The sequence below is a fragment of the Brachyistius frenatus genome, unplaced genomic scaffold, assembly GCF_029030835.1.
Source record: "Brachyistius frenatus isolate BFR_SWC_R1_liver_20210118 unplaced genomic scaffold, ASM2903083v1 Contig_5, whole genome shotgun sequence".
Classification (NCBI taxonomy): domain Eukaryota; kingdom Metazoa; phylum Chordata; class Actinopteri; family Embiotocidae; genus Brachyistius; species Brachyistius frenatus.
The window spans coordinates 775,781-803,716 of record NW_027210604.1 but is presented as its reverse complement, the minus strand read 5'-3'; the positions used below and the strand labels follow the sequence as shown (position 1 = coordinate 803,716).

At 41.6% G+C, this 27,936-nt stretch overlaps 1 protein-coding gene and 1 long non-coding RNA gene across 4 annotated transcripts in view; both read left to right on the top strand.

Annotated features, from left to right (window-relative positions):
* LOC138631474 (uncharacterized) overlaps window positions 1–27,936 on the top strand; it is a 103,245-nt gene that overhangs the window by 6,013 nt on the left and 69,296 nt on the right. The gene's annotated exons all lie outside the window — the stretch shown is intronic.
* pof1b (POF1B actin binding protein) lies at window positions 434–26,578 on the top strand. 3 transcript variants are annotated; one of them, XM_069716192.1, is made up of 13 exons: window positions 434–1,133; window positions 4,748–4,834; window positions 14,329–14,564; window positions 16,663–16,696; window positions 16,985–17,065; window positions 17,752–17,844; window positions 19,123–19,236; window positions 19,790–19,942; window positions 20,143–20,262; window positions 21,092–21,223; window positions 21,971–22,041; window positions 22,162–22,276; window positions 23,066–26,578. In XM_069716192.1, the coding sequence occupies exons 1-13, from the start codon at window positions 669–671 to the stop codon at window positions 23,084–23,086; spliced, it is 1,722 nt and encodes a 573-aa protein (XP_069572293.1). In that variant the 5' UTR covers window positions 434–668; the 3' UTR covers window positions 23,087–26,578. The 3 variants fall into 3 exon arrangements, with proteins under 3 accessions (XP_069572293.1, XP_069572275.1, XP_069572283.1); XM_069716174.1 differs by having other exon boundaries at window positions 14,308–14,564; XM_069716182.1 differs by having other exon boundaries at window positions 435–1,133; window positions 14,308–14,564; window positions 23,112–26,578.

The window sequence follows — 27,936 nt, the reverse complement described above, 5'->3', positions numbered from 1 at the left end:
TTACGCAGCGTCTTCAACTCCACTGACCACATTGTAGCTTATTTTCTGAAAGGTATGAATCTGGATTACAATCAAGGCAGCCAATTATGGCAAATAAAATGTACATCCAACATGTTTATTAAAGGAAAAGAACACTTTGATATTTAGGGAACAGGTAAAGTGTCCATGTTGCAGGTTCTGGAAATGTTGGAAGTCACACCTGGAGAAAAACAAACTTTACATTCTGGCTCAGGGCGGCCACCGTGGTCACACCTTTGAAGCGTTTTGACGGCCACAGTCAGTTTGAACCACATCATTTATATATGAAAAGGTTTGAACTTTGTCGACTTCTTTATCCGAGTCCTCCCACTTTCTGATGCAGACAGAATTATTTGCATATAGAGGAGCTGAGCGCCTCCCTCACTAGTTTCTACGCAAGGACTCCTCCGACCGGACTTTCCTCTCCAGTTTGCCCAGCAGAGGAGGAAGTTTCCACCGGGGCAGATCAGCTCTCCGCTCACCGCTGAAACAAACAAACAAACAAAAACAAAAAAACCTCACAGGAAACCTGAGTAACCTGCGCGTTTGTTTGGTTTTTATCCCACTGCGGCTCTTCCGCTCGGAGAAACTTCCAACTTTGCGCGGCTATTGTTGTTTTCTGTCGGTTTCTGTTGAGGACCTGAGCCGAGATGTCAGTCCAGACGAGCAGGAAGACGACGACAACGAGTTACCGGACGGTTAACGTGGCCTCTCCGGAGCCGGTGGTCAGCACGGTGATCTCGAGCGGTTCGGTGTCACCGATGCCGCAGGTGACGAAGCTGTCGCCGGTGACGCAGGTATCGCACGTATCGCAGGTATCGCCGGTGACGCAGGTATCGCAGATGTCGACGCTGCCCTACGGGGTTAACGGCTCCTACGAGACGGTGCGGTACCTGGTGCCGATGCAGCAGCCCATGCAGCAGCAGCAGCAGTCCTACGTCCTGATGCAGCAGCCGATGATGCAGCAGACGATGGTGCAGCAGCCGATGATGCAGCAGACGATGGTGCAGCAGCCGATGATGCAGCAGGTGGTGTCCCCGATGTACCTGCAGAGCCTGCCGCGCCTCAGCGTCAGCAGCCAGGAGTCCGACCTGATGTACCAGCAGCAGAGCGAGGTGAGCCCACGTGTTCGGCTGCAAATGCATGGTTGAAACAGTGTGGTACAACTTTTTTGTCCATGTTTTGTTTTCAGAACACATTTTTGTTTAAATCAGTTCCTGCTCACACCGGGCTGTTAAACATGTTCGATAAGTTGGTTCGTTTGTCGCCATCGGTGTGTCTGAAGAGCAAAGTGGTCGAGTGCACGATGTAAACAGAGGCAGTCTGCAGCCATCGGGAGAAAAAACAACAACAACAAAACAGTCGCCTTGTGACACTCAGGTGACATCAGCCGCTTATATCTCACACTGTGCTTCCAGGTTTCGCAGCCTGTGATCTCAAATAAACAATATGATGGACCCTGGAAGAAGCAGAGTAGCAGGGTTACCTTTTCCCATATAAGATAAGGGTTGCAATTTGATGATTTAAAATGTGCCTTGTGGATCCTTTCATTTGATTATGTCTTAAAGTGTCATGGTATGTAAATAACGAGGTCATACAGTTGGAAAAACATGCTAGTAAGACTTAGTTTTTATTGCTGTTTTGATTTTTGAGAGCCGGGGTTTAATGCATATTTAAATCTGGTTTTGCTATTTGCTCCTTTTAAGTATATAAAGCAACAGAATTGAGGGAGTTCTGGTTTCCTTTTAGACTGATAACATGTGATAACAACTTCATTTTCCCATGGGAACTTTTGCTGCACATTATGTGTGTCTTTGCTCATGTTTCCTCTCAATCTCAGCTGCCTGTTGTCAGTGAAAGGGTGTAAACGCAAGAAGAAAAGCCTCATCAGCCTCCATAGTTAAGGTTTCGTCTGTAGACTTCACTGTCAACAGCTGTAAAGTATCGAAAGTTGACACTGAATGTAGATATTTTCTGGTACTGATATAGTACTTTTGCTCATTTTAGACTGCATGGCTGCTTTGGTATTAAAAGCAAATGGTTGACATGAGCAACTTATTTTAAGACTTGAACATTTTCGTATTCCTCCACGCAGGGTATTCGCTCGACTGAACGTTTATCTGCTCTCATTATTGCAGGATTAAGAAATTCCTGCCAGTTCGGCGCACTGCTTAGTTGACTCTGTCACTGCCTGAATGTAATGCGTCATTATTAATCGTAAGCGCTCGTTGATCAATACAAACTGTGCTGCGGGTCTCCAGAGTCTGTCACCAGTCTGGTTTAATCAAATTTGTGTCTTTTCTTGTCAGTGAACTCTTCCCTGTTCTGATAATCGCTTCCTGAATGTTGCCACCGTGGTTAACACGAGGTCTCTGCTGTAGCCTCAAAACATTTGGAGAAGATCCTGCTTTTTTTTTTTTTTTTTTCAAAATCGTCCTCCTCTTCTGCCTCTCTCATAATAATATGTAATGATTTTAGTGTTGAGTACAGCAGAGTATTGTCAGGACTCCCTCCCTTCCCCTTTCGGCTGCCGGTCGACCTGATGATTTCTTAAATTCAACCAGAACTGAACCACTACACTCCGAGCCAGTTGTTAAAGAAGCGCTGCCGCACCCTGTCTGACTCTACTGAGGCGGCACTCCCTTCAAGACACACACTTTGTTCCACCTGTCTGGATCCCACCCGTCGAATTAGATTGCATTGATCGGAGGTTAATGGCTTCGTCTTGTTTTTCACTCTTTGCTTTTTTGCTTTGTCGGTGAAATCAGAGAAGGAGGCGACGTCGGTAGCGTGTGTTAAAAAAAATTACAAAATGCCGTGCGAGGATACTCCGTTCTGATTGGCTGGAGGTCGTCCTTTTATTTTTGTTTGATCTTCGGTACAGTGTAGCTACATGCCACGCGGTGCGACTGTAACATCTGCTCCTCCCGAAAGCTTGTTAAAGTCAGAATTGTTACTTTAATGTGGCTGCTCGCCGTATTTAGACCAATAATAATCAGCATTCGTGGAATTAAATGTGGTATTTGTTAATTAGTTAATAATCTTAAAACAAAAATGAGGAATATTTAGTTCGTTAGTTCGCTTATTGTTTTTTTTTTCACATTTTAAAGCCTTACATTGAGATAAATAGGATTTATCTGAGGAAACCAGTTGTCTAATGTATTTCACTTTTTTAACCACAGTGTTGGAGTTACAGGTAAACCTGCTGGACTGCTTTTTGGTGCCGTTCTGGTATTATTTTACTCCTACGGTAAAAATCCCACGTCATCTCACCGTCGTCTTATCTTATCTTATCTCACCTTATTAAAAAAAATTCTCCTCGGGGATTAATAAAGTAAATACCTACCTACCTATCTGAATTTATTTGGACTGTTACTGGCTCAGATTCAGCTTTCGACTCATGCTCATGCCTTTAGAGTGACATCAGGGCTGAAGGGCAAGTACCGACTTCCACTTCACAATGGCAGGAAGTACTTCTGCTCCAAAGTGTACGACACACGAGGGTAAATCACTTGTGGCACATTTTCAGTGGGTAGATCTACTCAAAAACACTTAAAAATGGGGTTTTCCCCACAGTTATTACAATAAAATATTTATTTCTATTTCATGAAAACTGTTGAGCCTATCCATCTTTTTCATTCCCGATACCTATGCTTCGGGTGTCGGCCGCCACACAGCACAGTTGTTTAATTATTAAGCTGTTTGTCTCCCTTTGTGGAAGAAACTCGTTTCTTTCATTGGTGTGAAACGTCTGGTTTGACTGAACGATGCAGGACGCTTCTGGAGGTGCTTGATTAAGCTGCTCGTGTTATATTTTACCGCCACAGCTCGAAACATTGGCTCTGCAGGTGTCGCGAGTAGCCGTAGAACTTGTTGGTGTCGCACGGTGTGAAATACCTCCGAACAGCTGACACTGCGATGGCGCCATCGCTCTGCCTTCCAAAAAAAAAAAAAAAAAATAGCCGGGTCTACCGACACGACGCTGATGCGTGACATAGTATGTAGAAATAAACGTAGCCAAATAAATTGGATCGGCGCGTCCCTGTCGGTGATAAAGACGAGTTTAACTTCCTACAGTCCCGTCGTATCGTGGTCAGCTTGTTTATCCAGGTGATGTGACGCAGGTGTGTTGATTTAACGAGCAGAGAACATCACTGTAGTGTTTCAAAGGGTTTTTTAACTTCGTAGGTGGCGACGTTCTTTTTGAGGTCTTGTGCTGTTTAAAAGGTAAAGCATCAGGAAGTGTCGGACTGTCGGCAACAACCAGACGGTCCATCAGGGCGAGTTTCAAGTCAAGTTTTAAGTCATTCAAGTCAAAGTCAGGTCATTTTAGTTTGTTTAACAGCTGAATTCATTCTTATAATTCTTCTCTCAGCATTTAAAAAAACAAACAAACATATTTCCAACTTCGTCTTATGATGTACTGCAGGTCTGAAACGAGACCTTTTCTCTCCATCGAGTGCTCAATGGACAAACGTCGCGTAAAGTCCCGCTCAGTTAATTTTACAAGCCAGTAAGGACAAAGAGCTTCAGCTGAATGGTTTTTCTTTTCGTAAATTTAATATCTGAGTCCAAGCTAAACCTCTGCGTTGATCTGCCTGAGCTTCGACATGGTTTTAAAACATTTTCCCCGACAAAAGGAGAAAGTCGATGTCATGAATTTTGTGTCAAGTGTTTCCTTTTAAGTCTGACGGTCTCTTTTTGCTCCTCTGTCCTTCTTTGTTAACAGTTGCATAACTACAGCGTGAAGTCTCCATCCGTGTTCAGCCAGTCGCCCAGTCCGATCAAGAGCCCCGAGCCGAGCATCGAGGAGGAGGTAAGGACACAAGTACACACACACACACACACACACACACACACACACACACACACACACACACACACACACACACACACACACACACACACACACACACAACTGCCCATTCACCACGAAAGCCCTCCGATTGGTGAAAAATGCTCAGTACAGCAAAACTCAGGCGACCAAAAGCCTTGTGAAGTCTTTCCTTAGTTTACTGGGGTTTTTTTCTCATCCACATTTTTTTATTTATTTATTTTTTATAAAACTTCAGATTTACACGAAAAGCGTCGGAGTGCATCATCACATCTCAGCACAAATAATAAAAAAAAAAAAGATGAGTCGAAACTCCGCTGACAGACGCTTAATGTCAATGACCGTCATGGACTCTTCATTCTCAGGCGAAAAGAAAAAAATCCTTCAACTTGTCACAGCAGGCTGTAGATAATCCCCTCTTCTAAAAACATTCAAGTACGTAAGAGAAACTGAGAGAGAACAAGTTGTTTTACATCCGGACAGCAGTCTAATCCAACAGCGGGCAGAGGGAGAAAAAAAGCTTTTCATAGAGGGATATTGAGATGCTACATTAAACCGGAGCAGTCAGCAGGTTTAAACAGTGCCTCCACTAAAAATCACAGAAACAAAAACTGAAAATTATTAAAGTGATTCTATTAACATTAACATGAATTCACACTTTAGTTTGATATGCTAAAGGTAGAAAGCTTCCATTGGCATTTTGATGTTTAAAACTGAGTTTATTTTCATTCATATAACTGTTGTTTCAGCTGCATTTTATTGACCCCATTTTATCACCTAGTTATTTGTTTATGTGCTTAATTTTACAAGATGGGAGGCAGCATAGTGACATGAAACCAATATAAATAACAGAGAAAGGAAAAGGAAAAATAAAAGAACAAACATCAATAAAAAAAAAATAACAAAACGCCAAAAAAGATAAAATAATGAACAAAATATCAATTTTATTCTATTTTGACATTACACTGATACAGACACCTTTTAGTTGGTATTAAATAATCCTTTAGATGTAAAACTTCAGCTTTTACATCGAAGTTAGATGTTTTTGCATTTTTCAGCCAAATGTTGCTCAGTTTAGATATTCTTTGACATCAACATGCTTTTGGAAGCACTTTTTTTTTTTTTTTTTTTTTCTGCCTCTAGTCTATCAAACATGTTGTTGATGAATAGAACCTGTCTTTCCTTCAAAACCGTCACTGTTTATTACTTCTCTAATTATCTGTGCTTGTATGCAAATTAGAATGATAGCCGCCGGTGGAGACGCCGTAATTATCTGATCTCAGTAAAATCAAAAGCCCGCGCTGTGGTTTGTGTCTCAGAGCCAAACTCTCAAAGTGTAATTTTTTTTTTCCATTCCTCCAACCTGGGAAAGAAAGAAACACCGAGTGGGTGTGGAGTCCATCTGTTAGTGCGGCAGAGAGACACACCCATCAGCATGAAGCCTCGACATGTGAACGCACCGCTGTGTGAAAGTACAGTAGCATAGTACGTTTATTTGTGTTTATTTTTCCATGTCTTGCTTGAAAAATCGTCTTGATTTCAGCCGGCGGCGGTTTGCTGCACATGCTTGCTCTCTGCGTGCAGCTACGCCCAGCTGCTCCACTCACACTGTTACAACAGCACTTTGTTCATCACTACAGGACCATAAACTGTCGTAATGCTGACGAATCACGCAAGGGGGGGGGTGTTACAGTGAGGTGTGTCTAGCCACTTCCCAGAGACCTTTGCTGTAGGTGGGGCCATTCCTTTGATTTGAACCTGCAGCGTCATGTTATATTCAAAACAGGGAGGTTCTTTGATTCGTAGCGCCCGCTTGGTCGCCACAACCTGACAAAGTCCTCCCTGTGTTTAGATGTCGGCTTTACTTTTGTTATGCGTCTTATCTGCTATGCATCCTAAAAAAATAAAATAAAAGTTGTTTGATCAGAATTTTTACAGTTAAAGAACAGAGAAAACTAAATTAAAGACGGTGTTGTCAGTTAATTTTGTGATGACCCCACTCGTGAATCAGCCAATCGATCAATCATCAATCAATTTTTTCAGCACTGTCACTTTGTGGTTTTTTTTTGCCCGTGACTCATAACTAAGATATGTTCATGCCATTGTTCAGCTATGAATGGAAATAGTTTTTGCAGCATAGCAGCTTCACTTTACGCTGTTCAAATGTCAATAAATAGAACGGCCCCATGTACAAATACGGATAAAATAAAGTTCTGGACTGCAGTGCTTTTTGAGCTTTATGTGAAGTGCATTTGTTTCAGATGGAATAAATGAACATTTGAACATGTTGCACATTATTTTCTTGAGAGTATTGTGTGTGTCCCGAGGTAAGATGGTTTGGGTAACAGGGACTTTGCGCAGCTGTCGATATTTACAATATTTCCATTGTGTTATTGTTTTGCACATTTGATAGTTGGCTAAAAATATCATGAACCACTTCGTCAGTGTCAGTGAAGTCTATCTGGTGTCAGTGATACTTCCATGTCTCGTCTCCATTATTGTCTATTTGACAGTTTCATCGTTGTTTGTTTGTTTGTACTTTGTCTTTTTCTTCTTCTTTTCTTCCTCTTTCCTCTGGGAATCAAAACGAATCCTAACGGGTGTGGACCTAAGATACATTTTTATTTGAAGCAGCCTTTAACCAATCAGCATTGACCACTATATATGGTATGTTGTGCTCCGAAACTCAACCACCACTTGGCCACACCCGCTGGTCGCTGATTGGTCGTCACTGCGGAGCGGTTGAGGGAATCTTAACGCAAACAGAAGTTTTCAGACTACGATCGCAAGACCAAAGCCTTGCGCAATAGTTGGCATGAGCAAGCCGCATTCAAAGCGTTTGACAGCAGTGAGGAAAATGTTGCCAAAGCCGACACAACATGGTGGATTAACAAAAAGGGATCAGTGGAAGGTGTGGTAAAGCCAAACGCCTCCGCTGAGTAACCGAGAGCTCAGACTTTTGTACTTCTTATTTGTACCACACACCCGCAGAGACCAGGACGAACACGGCATTTCCTTCGCGTGACAAATTTGACCGGACTGAACTTCTACTTCTCTGCAGAAAAAAAAAAACCATGACGGATCAATGTAAAGTTGGCAGACGAGTTTTGAAAATGTCAACTACAGCTCTACTTTCATACTCGCAGTAAAACATGTTGCAAACACACACACACACACACACACACACACACACACACACACACACACACACACACACACACACACACACACACACACACACACACACACACACACACACACACACAAGGGAGGCCAGACGTTTTACCTAAATTGCTCCACTCATTGAGCAAAATTTACTTGGGAGTGTGTAATGTTTACAGGTTGGTACAGGCCGGAGACACAGCTGTATATATTAGCATATTTATCAGCTAATAGAATAGTGTAATTATGGATTTTGTGGCTTTCACATCGTAAAAGATTATTACGATGCGAGATATTGCCAAAAGCAGTTTTGCCAGTTTTTTTCCCTGACTTAACCTCAGTGATGGGAAATCTTGCTGCTACAATATACCGTGATATCTTAGACAAAAAGGGAGCTTTTAACCTTGGGGAAGGCCCGTCATGTGGAAATGACTCCGTGCCAGGTTCATAAAGGCACCGTTCTCCCACCTCAGTGTGAAAGCACAGGAGAGGCCGGCACAGAGCTCTGACCTCAACCCCATTTAAAGCCCTTTAGATGAACTGGAGTAGAGCCTGCCGGCAGCTATTTTCAGAAGCAATAAATCTACCGAATATTTTCTTGCTCAGTTCGTTTTTAAATTTTTTTTTTTTTTTATCTCGTCTGAAATATCGAAAAATGGTGAAAAAAAAAAGAAAAAAAGAAGCTTTTTACTTCCAAACCAAATATTTCAGCTTACGTGGATATAATTCGGCAAAAAGCAGCAAAACACTGGAAGAACCGAAGCCAGGGAATGTTTGACGAACAGTTTCATCTCTGAACCGGGTTGTTCATTTTGAGCTCCGCCTCGATGCCCAGCGTCAACGTTGGACCTTTCTTATTCTTTCGTTGCTAAATGGGAACCAGAAGAGTGGCGGCAGCTCGTAAGCGGCATATTGATGTTCCTCTATGTTCCACGTATGTCGTCAATGATGACCTTCTCTGGACTGATAAATACACCTCGGGTTAAAAAGTGCGTGTGAATACTGATATCGCTACAGGTTCTGTTTCATGGTGTGGAACAGCTGCATTTTAAAGCCCAACAGCAGTGGAAAGACTTAACTTCCATGTTCAGTCGATGGTTGCTTTTCAGGGTCTCCCTGAGGATATTCAATGTGGCAGATACGTGCAGCGAACGTTGTCGAGACAGCAGCCTCTAAATCTTTTGACGTTGCGTAAGCAGTCGCAGGTCAAAGCCACAGCGCTCCGAGAAAAATACTTTAGCGCGATAAGAGATCGGCGACCTGAGGGAAAGTTGTTAGATTCTTGAAGGTTGACGGGTGATTAAGCGGGGCGGCTGCTGACGGACAAGTTTGCTGCTGAAGGGTGCGCTAGGCTTTCTCTCCACCTTGCTCGTCCGCTACAGCGATAATGAATTTGCCGTCTTTGAGTGCAGATTCAAGGATTACGCGAAAAGAGCAAACTGCATCTGAGAACTGAGTTTCCAGCAGTGTTCACTTTTAACGATATATTTCCTTTGCCTCCGCTCGACAGCTTTGTAAGAGGCTTTTCTCACCACTGCAGGGTATGTGAAGCATTCACACTTAATTATAGGATGGAGAAGGAGGGGGTCGCGCTGTGGTGAAGCGAGGACGTCACACCTTTTAACGTTTACTGTGAGGAGACGTTTCCGTTTCCTCGGCTGGTTTCTGAGCCAGAGAGGACAAATGTGCTAAAAGAAATTATATCTCAGTTTTAATTTAAAGATTAGAAATAACCTTTTCATCGCTTCCGTGCATTAAGCAGCCCCCTATTCATCTGCTGGGAGTTGATTTGTAACCTTAAGAATTCACTTTAATGCTTTAAATTAAAGCCTCACAATCCACCCTTTTATGGTGTCAAGAAGATTCACAGCTTTGCGCCTGATATACGGGTTTTCAGTCATGTTTTTTTTTTTTTGCACTGTCAGCTTGTACTCCATCAATGCTTGTTTCAAAACTCTCTTTCGTATTATGAGTAAACAGATAATAGTGCGACTCGCCTCTGCAGCCAGGTGATTGTGCAGATGTGAAAGTTATCAAAAAATTATCGCATTTAAACTTACAGCGCCACCTGCTGTTGTGGAGGGTGAACTACTCAACTACTACAAAATTCTCAGCACAACCACGGTGGAAAGATTGTGCCAAAAGAAATTACTTTATTTGTTTCTGAAGCATGATGTAATGGAATGATGTCATGTATTTCAAATTAGCTTCACAGTTTTGCTTTGATGACAGATCCTGTTCACAGCAAGACGCGCTAAATGCTCGAAACATGACATCACACTGTATCCGAGCAGTCTGCAATTCGTTTTTGTGTTTTGTGACTCTAGTTTGCCGTTAAATGAAAAGCTGGAGACATTTCCGGTGGTGTGTGTTTCATATTTGTAGTCGTACTATTACAGGATTTCCCATCTAAAATCGAGCTCTAATTTCCTAATAACTTCGAACAAGAGTAAGTTAATCGGTAAAAATACTTAGAAACCTTATTCGAGGAAAACGTTGAAAAACTACTGAAAGAAGTTTAAGAACAGGATACAGGAGCTTTAGGCTGGAATCATCTGACTGTACTGACAGACCGAATCACAGAAAATGACTTGATAAGATGTTTTTGCAGCACTCGCACACAAAGACACTCTCAGAGACTCGCACAAAGAGGCTGTGTGGTAAGGTGACTCTTTTCTCTCCAGTAACAACCTCCACTGTTACTCGTTCACACAGAGTGCAGAGAGCATGGCGCGCACACACACACACACACACACACACACACACACACACACACACACACACACACACACACACACACACACACACACACACACTCCAGTGCTGCAACGGTAACCTAACCTAACCTATCATCATAAAGCTGTTGTTCTCCTCCCACACATACGCAGCAGTAGCTGCTCTGTGCAGCATCTGCTTCCTGGAATTTAGCACCCGAGCTGTATATTGAAGTCTGTCAGATTCCATCTGAGGCATTTTTGTAATCCCTGAAAAACGAGCAGCGCCCCCGCCGCCGATCCCCGGTCCGAACAACAACACAGAACCAGCTGCAGCCTCACGGCTGCGCAGCTTCTGTGTACTGAAAAACAATAATTAAGTCAGTTATTCCAAAAACCCTGCAGACAGTAATATTTGCGTTTTATGATTTATTTTCTTTAAGGTTTTACTGACTTGGAGGGTTTGTGCAAGATTAAGAGTGTGTTGGTTTCGCATCTCAGGAAATATAATTCTGACATGGATATTGAAGTTTGAGGGACGTCGTTTATATAAAACTGGCGTGAATGAAAGCTTAAATGAGACCTCGGTGAGAGCTTTGCATTCATAGGAGTTCAGAGGTTATTAAAAACTTTTCTGAGGTGCCAACTTTCTGATATTTTCAGTACTACTTGGGATAAAAAGTGAAAAAAACAAACAACACTGATACCTCCCAGGTTGTGTGTGCTGATAACAAACAGCTTGTCTGGTGACTGGTTCACGTCTCCGCTCTCCCTTTCTCTGGAAGAATGGCAGGCATGTTAGTGTAGCAGCCACAGCCCTGCAGACTCGCCCACCTCCACGAGATCACCACGTTCACTCATTATCATTTTTAATTTGACACTTTTTTTTTTTTACTATTTCTTGTGTTTGCGTTGACTAAAAATGAGCAGATGCGTGAAAAAAACTGGTCATTGGTTCCGTTTTGATGTCTGCAGGATCATAATCCAAAGATTGACTCTGACTTCTCTGCAGTCCAACAGGGTTTGATTTTACAGCCTGTCAGATACTGGCAGTTATTATGCGTCATTGGCTTGCTATGGGTGCTGAAACCTTCATCAAACACTGCTAGAGCTAGATATGTATCGATAAAGACGACGTCTCAGGTGTTTGATTGATTGTATATAGAATATATACAAAGCTTTTAATGTTTAGTTACAGCCGCAGAGACCGGCACCGGGTGGCATGAAGTCCTCCCTGAGACGGTGTAAGTAGAAACTGAACATGATATCAAAGCGCTGCAGGGCACATCAGTGTAAATTTCACTTGGTGGGAAATTCTGTCTGCTTATCTTCCCGTCGGTTTGTGTGGAATCTGGATGGGCCGCTCTGCGCAGCCACAGTTTGGACTGACATCATGCAAAACGCTCTGGCTTCTAGTCTGTGTTTTGCTTTAACTGTGGGGAAAAAGCAAGTTTAGAAACTAAACGGAACCTGAAACATCAGACTTCTTTCATTCGGAGAGATATATGGTTCTCTCTTCTAAGAAATCCCTCCATGTCTTCCTTCCCAGATGTTTCTAAAAAATAAAAAATAACTACAGCAAGAACAGCTTCGAGAGAGTGTGAGATTAAAACCCCAAATTTGATCTGCAAGAAGAAGAAGGGAGTGAAACTGAGCCAGAAATATTAATGACATCAATCACAAAATAAAAGCAACTCCTGAATTAACACTGATTTCACCAAATATCAGACTAAATCTTGCCCACCAACACTCATGGTGTATATTGCATTTTAAAGGGGCCGTAAAGGTCGAAAGTGATGCGGCTGCAAGAAAACCAGTTATACCTGTGGTATAATTTTAATTCCCTGAAATAGGGGGGTTAAATTACAATAAAATTGTCGATCAAAAACAGGCACCAAACTTGATTCTTCAGTCTTTATTTCTGGACTTTCCCTCAGAGATAAAGTTGTCTGGTTGTGTACATCACGGGAGCCAAAAATAGACAAGAAGCGGTTGAAACGAGACATTGAAAACATTGTTAGTTTGGACCGCCAGTCGTTACCGTGTCAGAGAACAAAGCGCGTGACAGACGGGTGTTTGCAGAGAGCGAAGGTGCTGTGTGTGGCAAGTCTACACACAGCCGGTGGCTCGGCTTGGCTCGGCTCGGCTCGGCGTCGGATAACCTGTTACGCAACTCGCTTTTTGACTCGACTCTGTTGCTACACGCAGATAACAGGAGGTGACGGATGCGTTCAAGCTTTGATCAAGTAAAGGCGCAGTTTGTAAATGCTGCACGGCATATTTTGACCTCAGGGTTTTAGTCACGGGGCTTATTTGAAGGTACTGATCCAATCAGCCACCCGCAGTGTTTTAGAGGGGGGGGGGGGGGGGGGGGGACCGATCTCAACCAGACTCCATTTACAAAATGAGTAATTTTATTGCGAGTCGCTGCTGCCTCCGTCGGTCTGAAGTGTTGACACAGTGAATCCAACATTGTTACTTTGAAGCAGTTGGCTCAAATTTATCTCTAACTTGTGACTGAAATATTTCTGTTTTTAATAGGAAGCAGTGATATGACTATGATTGTTTGTTGTGACCCCAGAAGAATGAAGGCCCATTTTCTAACATTGCTTATTGGCACTTTTAACTATTTTGCATATTTTATCCCCCTAATATATTTGATGTATGTATTGTACATATTATTTAGTGCAAGAATAAAATCTGAGCTTTAGTGTCGTGTTTAATTTACTGTAAAATATTTAGTCTTCCATAATTTTTTTCAAGGTATAAAAATAATCTTGTGGAGCTTTAAAACCTGATTTTGAACTTTTGAACTTTTTAAATCGCAGCAAAAACAACGATGCAGGTGTTGCAGTTTAAGACGTGATGAATTACTTAAATAAAATTGTAAATCAGTCGTACCTATATAAAATCTATATTTATATAAAAGTCAAAACAATTAAAAAGTATTTAAAGTGAAGTGTATTTCCCTTGAAACGCCTCCTGAAACCAGGATGAATGTGTCACTGTGAAGCATAACTAGGGAATAAGGAACCATGTAGTTACGAAACATGACATCAGGTTGTTAATCCAATCTTTCACCTACATTTCCTGATTTCTGGAGCAACTATATTGAATTGTTTTATCTGAAGGTCAAAGATCCCATTTAGTGCAACTGTCATTCAGTCAGCTCCTCAGATTTTTAGTTTCGGAATTATCCCCGTCGGCAGATGATTGACAGTTCCCTACGGGGAAATTTTTATTTGTTGTTGCATGTTATTATATTTAATTTAGTAATCCGCAGGAAAATATGTAAATAACATGATTCCCATTGTCAAGCTGACATCTGAATGACATGTTGAATTCATTTGGCGCAGATGATCTGAAATCTGAAAATGTATGACTCGATTTGAACTTCTTTTACAAAAAGATTTTAAACACCGTTTCAGTGAATCTTTATCTTGAATATTGAGTATTATGGATTCAGCAATGCAAACACTGACTGAAAAGAACTGTACGTCTCGTTTTTTGTGGCCAAAACAACAAGAAAAGAGTTGAAATTCAAAATATGGAAATGAGTCTCTGTCCCGTTGTTTCCAGGAGGAAGAGGAGGAAGAGGAGGAGGAAGAGGAGGAAGTGGAGGTGGAAGAGGTGGAGATCATCAACATCGTACAGCAGAAGCCCCCGCCGATGATCGAGAAGATCTCCAGGACGGAGGTGAGGACCCAGCTGAGGGAAATCCCGGAGCCGGCGAAGCTGGACACGCGTTACTTCGGCGAGCTGCTGGCTGACGTCTACAGGAAGAACTGCGACATCCACACCTGCATCTCCGACCACGTGTCCAAGATCCGCGGACAGTAAGTACAGCACAGGCGCTCCACAGCAGTGTACTGTACACTCAGAGTTAGATTACGTGATTAAACGTCTATTAAAGAAACAAGTCGAAAATGATGTCCTCTCGGTGAAAAAAAATTACAAATAGAGTTTGCGGTTTTTCTGTTTCTTTTTTTTTTTTTTTTTTTACAGGTTGGTCATTTATTTAGAGGGTCGACCCAAAACCAAGTCTGTATTTTTAACTCCCGAGTCAGCACCAAAATAGCGTTGCATTTACAAACTACCCGTTAAGCGTTAAGGTCATCGTCTGTGAATTTGAATGATTGCAGTCTTTACTGCTGCGTAACAATAATCACAACTTTGCGGACGTACTCTACTTACTGAGCTTTCTCGAAATGATCGATGAATCAAACTCCCCTTGCATATCAAAGACCAGACTTTGATGTGACGATATCATTAACAGTCTGGTTTTACTGCTTTGGCATGGAAGCAGTTCAGATTCCAAGAAAAATGAATGTTTAACTACTGATAGATAAACTTTTATTTCTCCAGGGGAGTTTAGCTTTCACACATTCCAGACAGAAACATACAGATACACATGCAGACAACAACATAAACAGAGTTTTGGGATGATTTGAAAATAGAACTTTTTAAACGTTTTAAAGTCCTGTATCTGCGACCACGGTGTGAAGTGTGGATTCAGCTCAGTGTGAGACGTGTACCGTCGTTCGGCGCCCGAGAGGTGTTGGACAGGGAGGTGGAAGATTTTGGGATTGCTCACGTAATCCTGATACATTTTTTTTTTGTTGGAAATCATTATGATTGCGCCGAAACTTTGGGAACGGTACTGTGACTGGCCTGATTTATACTTTTATAAAGCTCTAACAGCAGGTGAAAAAGCTCTGATTTTGCATAGAATGTGGTGTCAAAGTCATAATAATAATAATAACTTATTATGATAAAAGTTATTATTTAACCCAGTATGTTCACCTGACGTCACCTGAAAATCCCGCACGAGGGCAGGTAGTCACAGGCCGACTTGAGCTGTAGGTCAGGTGGTCTGTGGCAGCCGGTCAGGGTGAGGTACAGCTCCGAGCTGCATTTTGTGAAAGTGAGATGTTTGTCTGTCGAGTTCGCACCCGGCCGATTCATTTCACTGTCGGAGAGGAGGTCTGTGATCGTCCTCCAGCTTTTCACCTCTCTGTCAGACACCTGTGACACGCGAGTCTCCAAATCACTCAGCGCACACACACACTCAGTGTACGTGTGCACGCGTGGACTTAAATATCGTGCTGGTGGTGAGAGTCCGGTGAGATTCAGTATGTTTCATACTGTAAACAAACCTCCTAAAAAGACTTGAAATTGATCATTTCATTGGCTGACACGTTCCTTCATCATCATGAAAACAGCTGCTGTCCCAATAATTGCACTATTTCTTGAAGTCGAGGTATCTTTTACTAAAATAACAAGTGATCGTCTGTTTTGGGAAATTACCGAGCCTTTTTTTTAAATGTTATACATAATTAAGTGATATATTGTGATCCTAAAGTCTTGTACGTGTTATTCAATGAGATTTGATAACCATAACAAAAGGAAATGAATGTGAAATAATGTGAACTGTGTCCCGCTGCTCTGTATTATATCTTTAATATCATTTTTTTTTTTTTTTTTAGTTTGAGCTTGGTTGGGGCCATTCATTTGGACGATATAAAAGTTTTCAGGTCAAGTTAGTTTACTTGTTCAGCATATTTTAACACAGCATGTGCTGCAAAACCTCAGACGGAATTAAAATAAATTAAGACATCAATATAAAAACAAAAAGTACAAGAATAAAAAAAATATAAAATATCATGATATTTGATTAAACAAATAGTTAAATCTCAAGCAGTCCAAATTTTTCTAATATCTGAATGAGTCCCGTTGTGAAAGTTGGGCAGGTTTTTGTCCTCACATTGTGATCAATATATGTACAGAGCACGCACACACACACACACACACACACACACACACACACACACACACACACACACACACACACACACACACACACACACACACACACACACCTCTGTAGTCACGCTGCCGCCCTCATTGCTTGTCTTTTCTCTTTGTGTGTTTCAGCAAACACAACCTGGATCCCAGCAACGACTGCAAGGTGAGAAACGCACCTGCATCACACCTTTGAAACGAAATAGATTTCGACTATATTTTATGAATGATGTAAGATGAACACACGATATTGAGCAGGATTAAAAACGATGTTGCTTTATGCGTTCTTTCTAAACTGCTGCTCTGTGTGCAAGGCATTGTTTGTTTCTTAGAGGTAAAAGAATAAGTACTTCTAGTAAATCAGTGGAAAATCCTCCAAAGTTAAAGTTTTTTTTAATCCTTTATGTGACGTGCAGCGATTTTATTCCCTCGTTTCATTCGCGTGTGCGTTCAGGTGGAGAAAGAGGAGGTGGAGGCTTTGATTCCCAAAGGAACCACTGAGCTGACCAAACAACAGATGCGCTACCTGCTGCAGGTGAGTTACAGGTCGAGAACTTTATCATCTTTCTAATTAAACCTCACTAAAACCTCTTTTCCACTGCCGGTACTCAACTCGACTCGTTTTGCTTACAATACAAGGGGCTTTTCTCCATTTCATTTTCCACTGCGGAAAGTACACCCTGGATGTGGCATGGTTACTATAGCGATAACCGCCGACCCGGACATCATCTTTACTCTCACTGGAACATGTCGTGAGTCTGCACCTCCCTAACTGACCACGGCGTCGTTTTGTAGGTTTTCATTAATCAAGTCATCCAGTGAATAAAAAAAATAAAAAAGTTGCAGCTGTTCTGGTAGCTTGGCAATTTAATATGTGCAGTCTTATGCAGGAGGTCCCTTGTAACGAACACAGAGACGCAGTGATTGTGACGAGTCTCTGACCAATCAGAGCACAGCTCACGTGGCACCTTGATGGAGGTGATACCAAAAGTAATACTAGGTACCAGGTGATACTTTTAACCGATGGGAGATCCCCCCCCCCCAAAAAAAGTGAGAAAAGTCAAGCCAAGCCGATCACAGCAGTGGAAAGGAGGCTTAAATTAGATTCACTCTAATGTTACGAACACTTTCCCGTTGACCAGAGTACGACAGACTGCATTGATACACATTAATCTCTAAATGTTGTGTGTGTGTGTGTGTGTGTGTGTGTGTGTGCGTCAGACTCGCCTCACTGCAGATAAGAGCATGCGTCTGCTGCTGTCCACCTTCAGCAGTCTGAGAGAGGAGCTCCTCCACATGTCCGAGGACCTGCGGGTAAGAGAAAAGAAAAACGTCCCAGAGATGCTGAAAGAGTCGAGCGGAGATTTGAACACTAAACTCTGCAACACAGAGCTGTAATCATCCCCGATCAAACCTGCGCGGGTCAAACAGCAATTGTGGCTTTCTAAAGAAACTGGAAGCTCCGGTTGGATTCAACAAAACAAAACAATTATCTGTGGTAAAAAAACTGCCACGTTGGCAGCATCAAGCAAACACGTTATCAGATCATCTTGTGCTGGCTGGCAAAACTTCTGTGGGAAAAAAACAACAAAAAACTTTTTAAGATAGAATTTAATAAAAGAAAATAAATACAGGAGTTGTTCGGTGGCATTTCCCCCGGATTCTTCTTCTGTATCATATTGTAGTATGAGTAAAATATATTAGGGAGTGGTGTAAGAAGTATTCAGATATTTACTGAAGTAAAACCACAATGTAAAAATACCAATGCAAGTAAAAAAAACCTGCATTTTCAAAACAAATAACTAACGCATGAACATGTAGACATTTTAAATGTCGTAGTGGGCTAATTTATAAGTATTTTATATGCTAATCTGCAAAGTTACAAATAACTGCAGCTACCAGAGAACGTGGTGGAGTAAAAAGAAAAATATATATTTGTATTAGTAGGCATAAAATACAAATATACTTTGATTTCTACCACATATTTTGATATAAAAATGTTTAATTCTGGTATTGCGATTTTTTTATTTGCTACCTTTTTACTGAACATTGTTGTGTTTGTGTGTAATTCCTGCATAATTGCAAAAGACACACTTCAAGTCCCTGAAAAGTCAAACACAGCCGGCCGAACCGAAGGAATGAACCTGAACCACAGTTTTTACTGTCAAAGTGAAAAATGGAACAGCTTCTGCCCTGTTTAATTTATTCTATTTGATCCATGACAACATGATAACTAAATAAAATAATTAAGAGCAGTTTGTATAATGTTCAAACACTTTTTCACTGGTACGTGAGTCAGTTAAATGGTATGACTTACACCAGGCATGTTTGGGCTTCAGGCCAGATAACAACAGCTCATCATTGTCAGCGTTAATGAGGTGTGTTGGATTCTGTTATTGTGTGGTTGAATTTCTGAACAGAAATAATTACCATCTCAAGACAGACAAAAAGAAGCAAGTGGAAATATATATGTGTGTGTGTGTGTGTGTGTGTGTGTGTGTGTGTGTGTGTGTGTGTGTGTGTGTGTGTGTGTGTGTGTTAGTGACCTTGATCTTTTGAGTGTTTGTGACTGTTAACGTGTCTTCCTCACAGCATCTGGAGAGTGAGAAGGAGTCTCTGGAGAGAGATCTGAGTTTCAAAGCTGACCAGGCTCGGCAGTACGACGAACTCCTGGAGGCCGTCCGAGAAAACAACAGACAGCTCCAGGTACTCCGTCTGTTTGTGTGTGCCTGCCTATAGCGGAAACCTGAACGCACCACTGGCCTGTCGATCAAACAGACACGCCTCCAAAAAACACGTCTTTTTGAGGCCTAATTTCTAATTCACGACAGGATTATTTTACCGCCAGAAAAATTGATAAGAAAGAGCGACTTTAGCTAACAACACCGATATAACTTGTGGAAACAAATTATTGACTTTGTATTTCATGAGAGAAGTTGAATTGGAGTCAATGGAGCCTTTTTGGGGGACGACCTCTAGTGGCCCTCTGCGGTATTGCAGCTTAAGGCACTCGTGAATAGGCCTCATTTTTTAGACCCAGAAGCTACGAACACTTTTATATAGAGTTTATAGTCGGTCCTCACTGATATAAATGAGCTGGATACAATTATTATAGACGCCCCAGTATAACAGTTAATGCACTTCAACTGCACCAAACTGCAGCATCCAAAACAACCATACTATTTAAAGAAAAAGGGCTGCGTCAGAATGAAGTTATCAGTGACATATACCACCGCCTATATGTGTCGTCTCTCTGCAGCTGTCCCTGAAGGAGACCTGCTCCACCCAGCGCTCCCTGGAGAGCCAGCTCATGAGCAGCCGAAACACCGACTCCAGTCGCGAGTTCAAGACCAAAGAGCTGGAGGGGAGGATGAGAGCGCTGGAGAAGGAGAACGAGATGCTCCGACAGAAGGTACAACACGACATGGCTCACCCTCCCCCGGCTGTTCAGGGCAAATTCTAATTTCCCACCCAACTTTGTTTTCTTGTTGTTACAATATTGCTTTACCAAATGATTCAAGTTTCCATGTTCCAAAGTCAATAACCAGACCGGAGGGAGGCGGGCAATGTGGTGACAACTCGACTGATTCACTTACTCTTGCTGTCCGTTAGCTGTCAGGTCAGGGCAGCAGCACCACCCTGCACATCAAAACAGAGGAGCTGTCACGTCAGTACAAGGACCAGCTCAGCGCCATGAGACAAGAAAAAGACCAGGAGATCCAGAGGCTGAGGGTAAGAGTGACCGAAAAGGACCAGGATGTAAAGATGGACGGACGAAAGGAATCCGAATCTAGTTTTTAAAATAAGCGAGCAGTGTGTCGGGAGGGGCTTCGGCTGAGAAAAACTCAACAAATGTAAAACCATACTTCAACTTCATATGTTCAAATGTGTTCAACGATTTTTAAGACTAAAGACCGACTGAAATTTCTCACTAATTACCAGACGTTTTTACTTCAAATTTTGAACAGACGTTCATAGTCCCCAGAGGATAGATCCTTTTCTTACTTTGGTGATCCCTTCGACCTTTCTTTTACTCCAGTGCCACCTGAAATAATACTTGCAACACTGCTTACATGCACATCAGTATCAGCAGTATTGTGCACTATACAAGATATGAACACAGCATTAACTTAACTTAAGCTTAGTAGAATATTAGTCTTGTTTTTACTTTAAAAAGTAGATTATTTCCTGAAATTTGATTATGAAACTTCTGTGTACATCAAGCTATATTTATCAAATGGATTTGACTATCTTGCCTTCATCAGGACCTCATGTAGGTGAGGTTTGAGAATTTACACAAGACTGGAAAAAGGAAAATGCACCCTGATAAATGTTTTTTTTTTTTTTAACTAAAATCCTGATGTAGGCAATAAACCAGCAAATAAAGTGGTGAATAAAGTATTAAGTGCTGAATAGGAATTGTGCAGCATTATTGCATTTTAGTGGTTGCAAAGATTGTAAAGGCACTTTCTGAGTTTGGGCTATATGAATGCATATAAACTGAACAGATCTTTACTTTAAAATGTTATCCTTTCCCTCCTTTGCTAAAAATGTCCTCCAGACCCAGATAACGAGTATCTCGACGGAGGTCACCACCAAGAACTCGTCCTCGGAGAAGAGCCTCCAGCTGAAGATCTCGGAGCTGATCTCCATGTTGGATCAGCGGCAGACCACCATCACCCGACAGGAGGAGGTCTGTTGCAACACACACCAACAGTGGCTCCTAATGTTAATTCAGTCAGCTGTTTTACTGTTGCATTTCACCACAAAGATGAATCTGAAGACGCTTTGTCCTGAGTCTGAGGCATCATCCGCTCCAGGAAGCCATGTGAGCCAAAGTCATGCAGACGGAAACTACACTACTTGCCAATGAAGCGTATAAATCAAGAAAATGAAGCCGGTGGTTGATTCTAGTGAAATATTACAGTGATTTGTTTTCACCTTTCAGGTCCAACTGCATTGTGACCTTTTCCTCCGCACTGTGTAGCCTCGACTCAACAATGTCTTCAGTTAATAAAACCTCAGGAATGTTTTTGTCCCCTCAGGCTGCTGCATCACATACCTGTGCAATAGTTTCTCACACACACACAGACAGTTGTGACAGCTTTGCTTGAAGTTAACTTCAATTAAGTGAAGTCTTTTTTTTTTTTTCTTCTTCTTTTTTTTTTAAAGGCTGCAAAAATGTGACATGCTAAAAAAAAAAAAACATTTGGAAAATAAATACTCATCTACTCAAGGTTTTTCAAAATATAAAATAAAATATAACATGATAAAGTAATAGTGTCAAACTGGTCAAATTATCTGCTAAAAGAACAAGAAAAGTAAAAAACTGTAAATCTCATACGAGCTTTAAGTACTTTAGTTTGTAAAGCCGACATATTTCAGAAAGTATAAAAAAAAACTGAAATAAAAAAATGTTTGACCTCGTCTGGCCCCTTAGGAGATTAAAAAGCTGATGCAGGACAAGAACGACAGCTCCAAGAACGTCACCAAGACCATCATCACCAAGAGGTACAACAACAACAACAACACAAACTGTCACAGATTACAGATTATTTCCAAATACAAGGAGTATTTGACTCCACAGTTATTCCCAATCTGTTGTAATATTTTGGGGTGTGTTTTTTGTAGGTACAGGAACCAGTACCCGATCCTCGGCCTGCTCAGCGACGACTACCAGTGCACCTCGCCCGTCAAAGAAGCCAAGACCATCGTCATCGAGAGAACTGGAGAGATGATCAAACAGGTACGAACAGAGAGAGAGAGAGGGGGAGGGGGGGATTGAAAGGGGGAGAGGTGTGAGTAGTTTTCGCCTCCTACTCAACATACTTCACGGGTCACCTGAGCGAGGGGCGTCTGATGTTGAAAGACCCGGAACACCCGATGATGACAGGAAACGTTACCGACGACGCGACCCAGCAAATCCTGGGATGCATCTTCCAACCGTGGTCGAGTATCGGCAATAAAAGCCAGCGGGGACGGTTTTACTGGAGCTCACGGATGATTTATGGTGCAGGAGTTTTCCTTCATGAATGTTTGATGTAAGAAAACGTACAAAAATAGAGCACACGCTGCTGAATGAGAGAAGTTTAGGTGGACAGATGACTTCTGAGAAACTCGCTGGCATCGAGGCACCGTGCTAAATTCTCCCTCAGCCAGCTGGTACCACAGATGACCCACCCCACCCCTCCCTCACCAAGTGGCACCAGATTCCACACCGATGTAATGACGGTGGCAGAACCCGGAGGTCAGAGGTCGCGGTGTGGGTGCAGCGTGTTTACCAGTACATAACAAAGCAGCAGCAGTTTTACAGAAATAACAACAAGTGCTTATTCTCAGGAATTTCTTTCCTTTTTTTTTTTTTTTTTTTTTTTTACGTCACTTTCGATGGGGTGAGAAAAAATAGGAGAAGATGCAAAACTGGTACTTGATCTCTGTTTATATGAAGTGTTTTCATTAACTGCAAACTGCAAACACAAAGGTTTCAATACTTCTGCTATATATAATAACTAATTTTTTGTTTATTTTGAAACAGGAAATCATTACAAGCCCTTAAAAGACACACTGCTTCTCTCCGACAGGAATGATTGAACGACGAGAAGACCCCTGATGCCACCCCACTCCCCTCCCTGCATGCCCCCCGCCCCCCTCCCGTCAGGGCTCCCAGGGTTGGTGGTGGTTGAACCCCCCCCCCCTCCTATCTCCTGAAATTAGGGATCTTTGGTTCAACCAAATTGCGTTTGTTTGGGGGTGACATTTTTAGGGGGGGGTTTGGTATTTTTTTAATAAAAAAAAATTAGATAGATAATCAAATAATAAAAGACCAAATCTGTTCTGACGACGCTACAACCAGTTATGGATTGAATTGGTAGTAATGAAGCAGTCATGACAACTGGGAACTGGTGGTCACGTTTAACCAAGTAAAACACTCTACTGTCATTTTAACTGAAGTTGAAACTAAATGTCGATCTGTGCTTTTCGAACACACTCATATCTAAATTAAACAATTCACTCACTTGATTTGACTCTTTTACATTAACACTAAAACAACACATCCAAGATTTAACTGAAGAACATACAGTATATCGACTGTTTTGACCAGTTAAACGCCTCATTAGCGCAGTAGGGTTGGGAACTGTGATATATTACACTGTAGAGTCACGAAACGTGATTCTGTGATATACTGCAAAACAATCATCTGTGATACATCAAAGTGCAAAAAAAAAAAAATAAATGCTTTATAGTTTTGCTGAATGGCTAATATTAAATTCAGACTTTAACAGTCTGGTTGGACAAAAAAGAAAAATGCCAGCTCTGTCTGAGTATCACAGGAGATTGTATTGTGATATATTGTCTGTATTGATAGTTTGTCCCATCCCTACTCGACAGATGAGCTGATAAGTTGCAGTAAGTTTGCTTTTGGTTTCAAACGGATGTTGCCTTCCCTCGGTTGGATCGTTCTCCAACATGCATGAATGAAAATGGTTCTCAGTCAGAGTGAAAGTAGGTTGTAATTAATGATTAACTTATAATTGCTAGTTTTCCCAAGTATTCTTCAGATTGGCAAATGGGGTTGGTAAAATGTTAGAAACACATTAGTTAAATCAATACCTCTCTGACTATGACAATCAAAACTAAACATTATCTTTGTAAGAGTGGAATTTATGGACCAACAGTTGCATTGGGCTCAATCAGATGTTACTGGTGTGCCTAATAAAGTGGCGACTGATGGGGCTGATTTGAAATGTAAGTTTTAGTCCCAATACTAAAAGTAGACTTGACTTTGACTGATATAAACATGACTTTTTACAAAAAAAAAATCTTATTTTAGAAAAGAAGCTCTGTTTAAACACAAGCAGCTGTGCTAGAAAAACCTGCAAAATACAAATTGGCGATATGTTGTTGTTGCCAAAAACGTACAAAGTTTTGATACCCAACTCCACCTATAAGTGTAAGTAAGAGTTTAAAATATTAAGCTAAAACTTTTGAATTATCTGCAACAAGTTGTAGTCCAAACGCAGTCCTAACCCCACTGAAGGGAAGACAACGTGTCACTGTGAAACCAAATGACGCCTCAGCTTTCCAGTTGTCACTAATGCACGTTCAGCCGAGACTGGCACCATGTAGCATGTAGCATGAGTGCCTCCTCAAAGCCACCACAGCCATGCAAGCCCAGGGGACGGGGAAGTGAATGCGTTACTATGATTGCTACTCTGCATGTAAATATCTCTGTGTATTTGTAAGACGGGCATGCTCAGTGAATGTTTTTCTCCAGTGTGACCACAGCAGCACTCCTGCAACGTGGTTTTCGCGAACATTTGAAAAATGTTCCGATGGGGTAGTTTCCTTTGCTTTTGTTTTGTTCTTTGTAGTAGCTTTACTTTGTAATTTTTAGTTTTTGTTTTTTGAATGCATTTTACTTTGAGGTTTGTATGACTCGGAGGTGCATGTGTCCACATGTAGCTTTGATGTGTTCGTATACGACAGTGGGATCTGGGTCAGGGGCTGCGTGATGTCTCATCCATGAGAGCACATTTGTACCGACTCCCATGGGTGCGACGCATCGTAGCGGGTGGGTGGGGGTAGTGTTAAGGGGCGGATGGCTGGATGTGGGGAACTGGGGCATGATTTTACGGGGGTTTATGATGGTGGAAGAAAATTTTAAAAGCACAATATCACATTAACTTCATATTGAGTCTGTCTCTTTCTGAGTTTTCCTGGTTGTCTCTGTTCAGGCTTTTTACTCTTTTTTTTAATTTTAATTTTTTTAAATAAGGAAGCATGTTGAAGGCTTCGTGTCCACTGGGTGGCAGTGCAGCCTGCATCACCAGCTGATCTGCAGCTTACAGTTTTACACAAAACATTATACGGAAACTATCAGCTTTTAACTGAGGCTGTGTATCTGTTTATTACTTTACTGAGCTTTCAAAAAAAATCTTCAACTCGTTCAACATTCAGAAACAGCAACGTTTTCCTGTTGACAAGCTTTTTTTTTTTGTGGTTTGTCTCCCAGCGCTTCCATATTCATATTGTACACATTATGAAGTAGTATATTATAACTATATGAATGGGGCATTAAGTACCAGTAATAACTATGTATATTTGTAACTGAAAATAGTGAAGTCGTGTGGTGAAATTTCTGCAGCATTTCGTATAGGTTACATCCACACTAATATGTTTTCTTTCTAAAACGCACATCTTTTGCTAGATTTACGCTTCGCATCCATACAACTCCAGTATTTTTCAAAACCACCATGCATCACGCTGAAAGCTTGCGTGATTTAAATATACTGAGGCTACAGACTCAGGATGGGTTTTACACTGAATTGAATTGCTTAATTTTACTTGGAAACAGTTTGAGTTTGTGCAACAGATGCAATTTACAGATTCTGGTGCCGTAACTGGTTTAACAGGCCGCATATGCAACTTTTATCTTATTTAACAAGCTCTGAGCCGCATACAAACTGTCAGTCATGCTGATCTGATTGACACTCCAGGAAGGAAAAGAGCTGCCCAGTGGACACAGGTCCTGCATCGCTGTAGAAAGTAAATTGTTCTGACATTGTGGAACCTCAAGTGCCTTCATGTACAGTATCTACCATCTTAGCAAGCTAATGCAAGGCCACCATCACTGTTGGGTCTGCTTGGTTGACAAAATATCATTTATCATCTGGTCCGTTGGTCAAAATCGGACAACAATGATTATAGTTTCCAACACTGGCAGCATCAGACCGACACCGGCTCTCAGCTTGCCAGATGGAAGGCCTTCATTTGCTTGCTATCTGGGTAATCTTTGAGGAAAAAACAAATCCTGCCTTTCTCTTCCAGCAGAGGGTAAAATGTATATCATGCTAAATTAACTGGTTGTAGCTAATATGCGAATAGATATGTCTCAATATATTTTCATATGGAAACAATTTTCTTTGTGTTTCAGTCCAAGAGGATTTGGGCCGCTAGCCTGGCTACGCTGCCTCAAGTCCTCTCCGACGAGACATGTTTAAGCCGAGATAGATTGTGATTAAAATCAGTAATATATCTTTGCAAAAGTGCACTTGTTGTGTTTTTACTCAACAGCATGATGATCGTCAAGATCAGTATGGTTGCACTAACATAGCAGCTCATCCACTTTATAAAGCAAATCTTCGTATCATGGTAATAGACATGCCCGTCCACCAAAGCAAAACGTGTTGTTCTCGCGCCTAGACAACGCCAGGCGTAGCTATTTCACGTTTTGCTTTTGTCTATGGGCGTGTCTATTGCATGCAGAACTTTATAGGAAAACTAAACCGAGTGTGTGGTTTCAACCATGTGCTTTGTAGGAAACTGAAACCATGTACAAACCTTTGTGGTTCAGGTTGGAGAAAAAGACAACCTCAGTTATGGTTAGGGAAAAAACACTTGGTTAGCGTTAGGAACAAAAATAAGACAAAAAAAACATGAACAAAAACCAGATCGAGACCTCCTGGATTCCAACCTCATCGTCCCGCATGGCAATCTGTGAGTCCAAGCTCAAGAGGTGCACATAGTAGCTTGAGAGATTTTCACTGTGACTAACCTGAACCAAAGCGCACCATTGAGAATTAATTTATCAATCCCTGCTTTCTTTTTTTCTTTCCTTTCTTCTTCACTTCTTTTATCTCCTTTTTACCTACTTTGTAAAAAAAAAAAAAATAAATAATAATACTCTGAAGGGCAACAAGCCACTGACACTTTGGTAGCTTTCAAGGAATAAGTTTGCACTTTCTTTCAAGAAATTGAACCTCTTTACCCCTTTTCCCCCTGAAGAATACCTTGGCTGCAGGTCCCAGCATGCATTGGGGAGACTCCTCTGCATCCTCACCAGTATTTTCTAAGTGATGGACCCACGAGGCTGCGAGTCGTGTCTCCTGCAGAGGGAGCCAGCCTCCCTCCGCAGCTCCCTCTCAACTCGAGGTCAACGAGTGGAGCTGATGGAGCAGGGAGACAGAGAATGAGGTCATCGCAGCTCTGTAGGGCTTGGCTCAGTTGGCTGCTTGTCAACCATTTTGACTTCAGTCACTGTTCTCAAAGCCCACATGGTCACAGAAATGGCACGAACCGTCACAGAGTACAGCAAACGGTCGTTCATGGGAAGTAGCAGTTTACATCCATAAACGGATTAAAGTGATCAGATTGACAATAATCAGATTTAGTTTGTATCACCTGATTTTAGACCCTAGAAAAGAAGTCGAGATAGATTAAACTATGGAGGATACTCCATAGGATTAAAGTAAACTTTGGTAGATAATTTTGATATTATGGCTTTTAAAATAATACAATTTATTAAAAAGAAAGGTAAACAATTTTCTACTTTGGATTCCTCAGATACCCTAATGCACATAATGTAACCTAACTGGTTCCATTTTGTAAGAAAATGTCTAGGGAGAC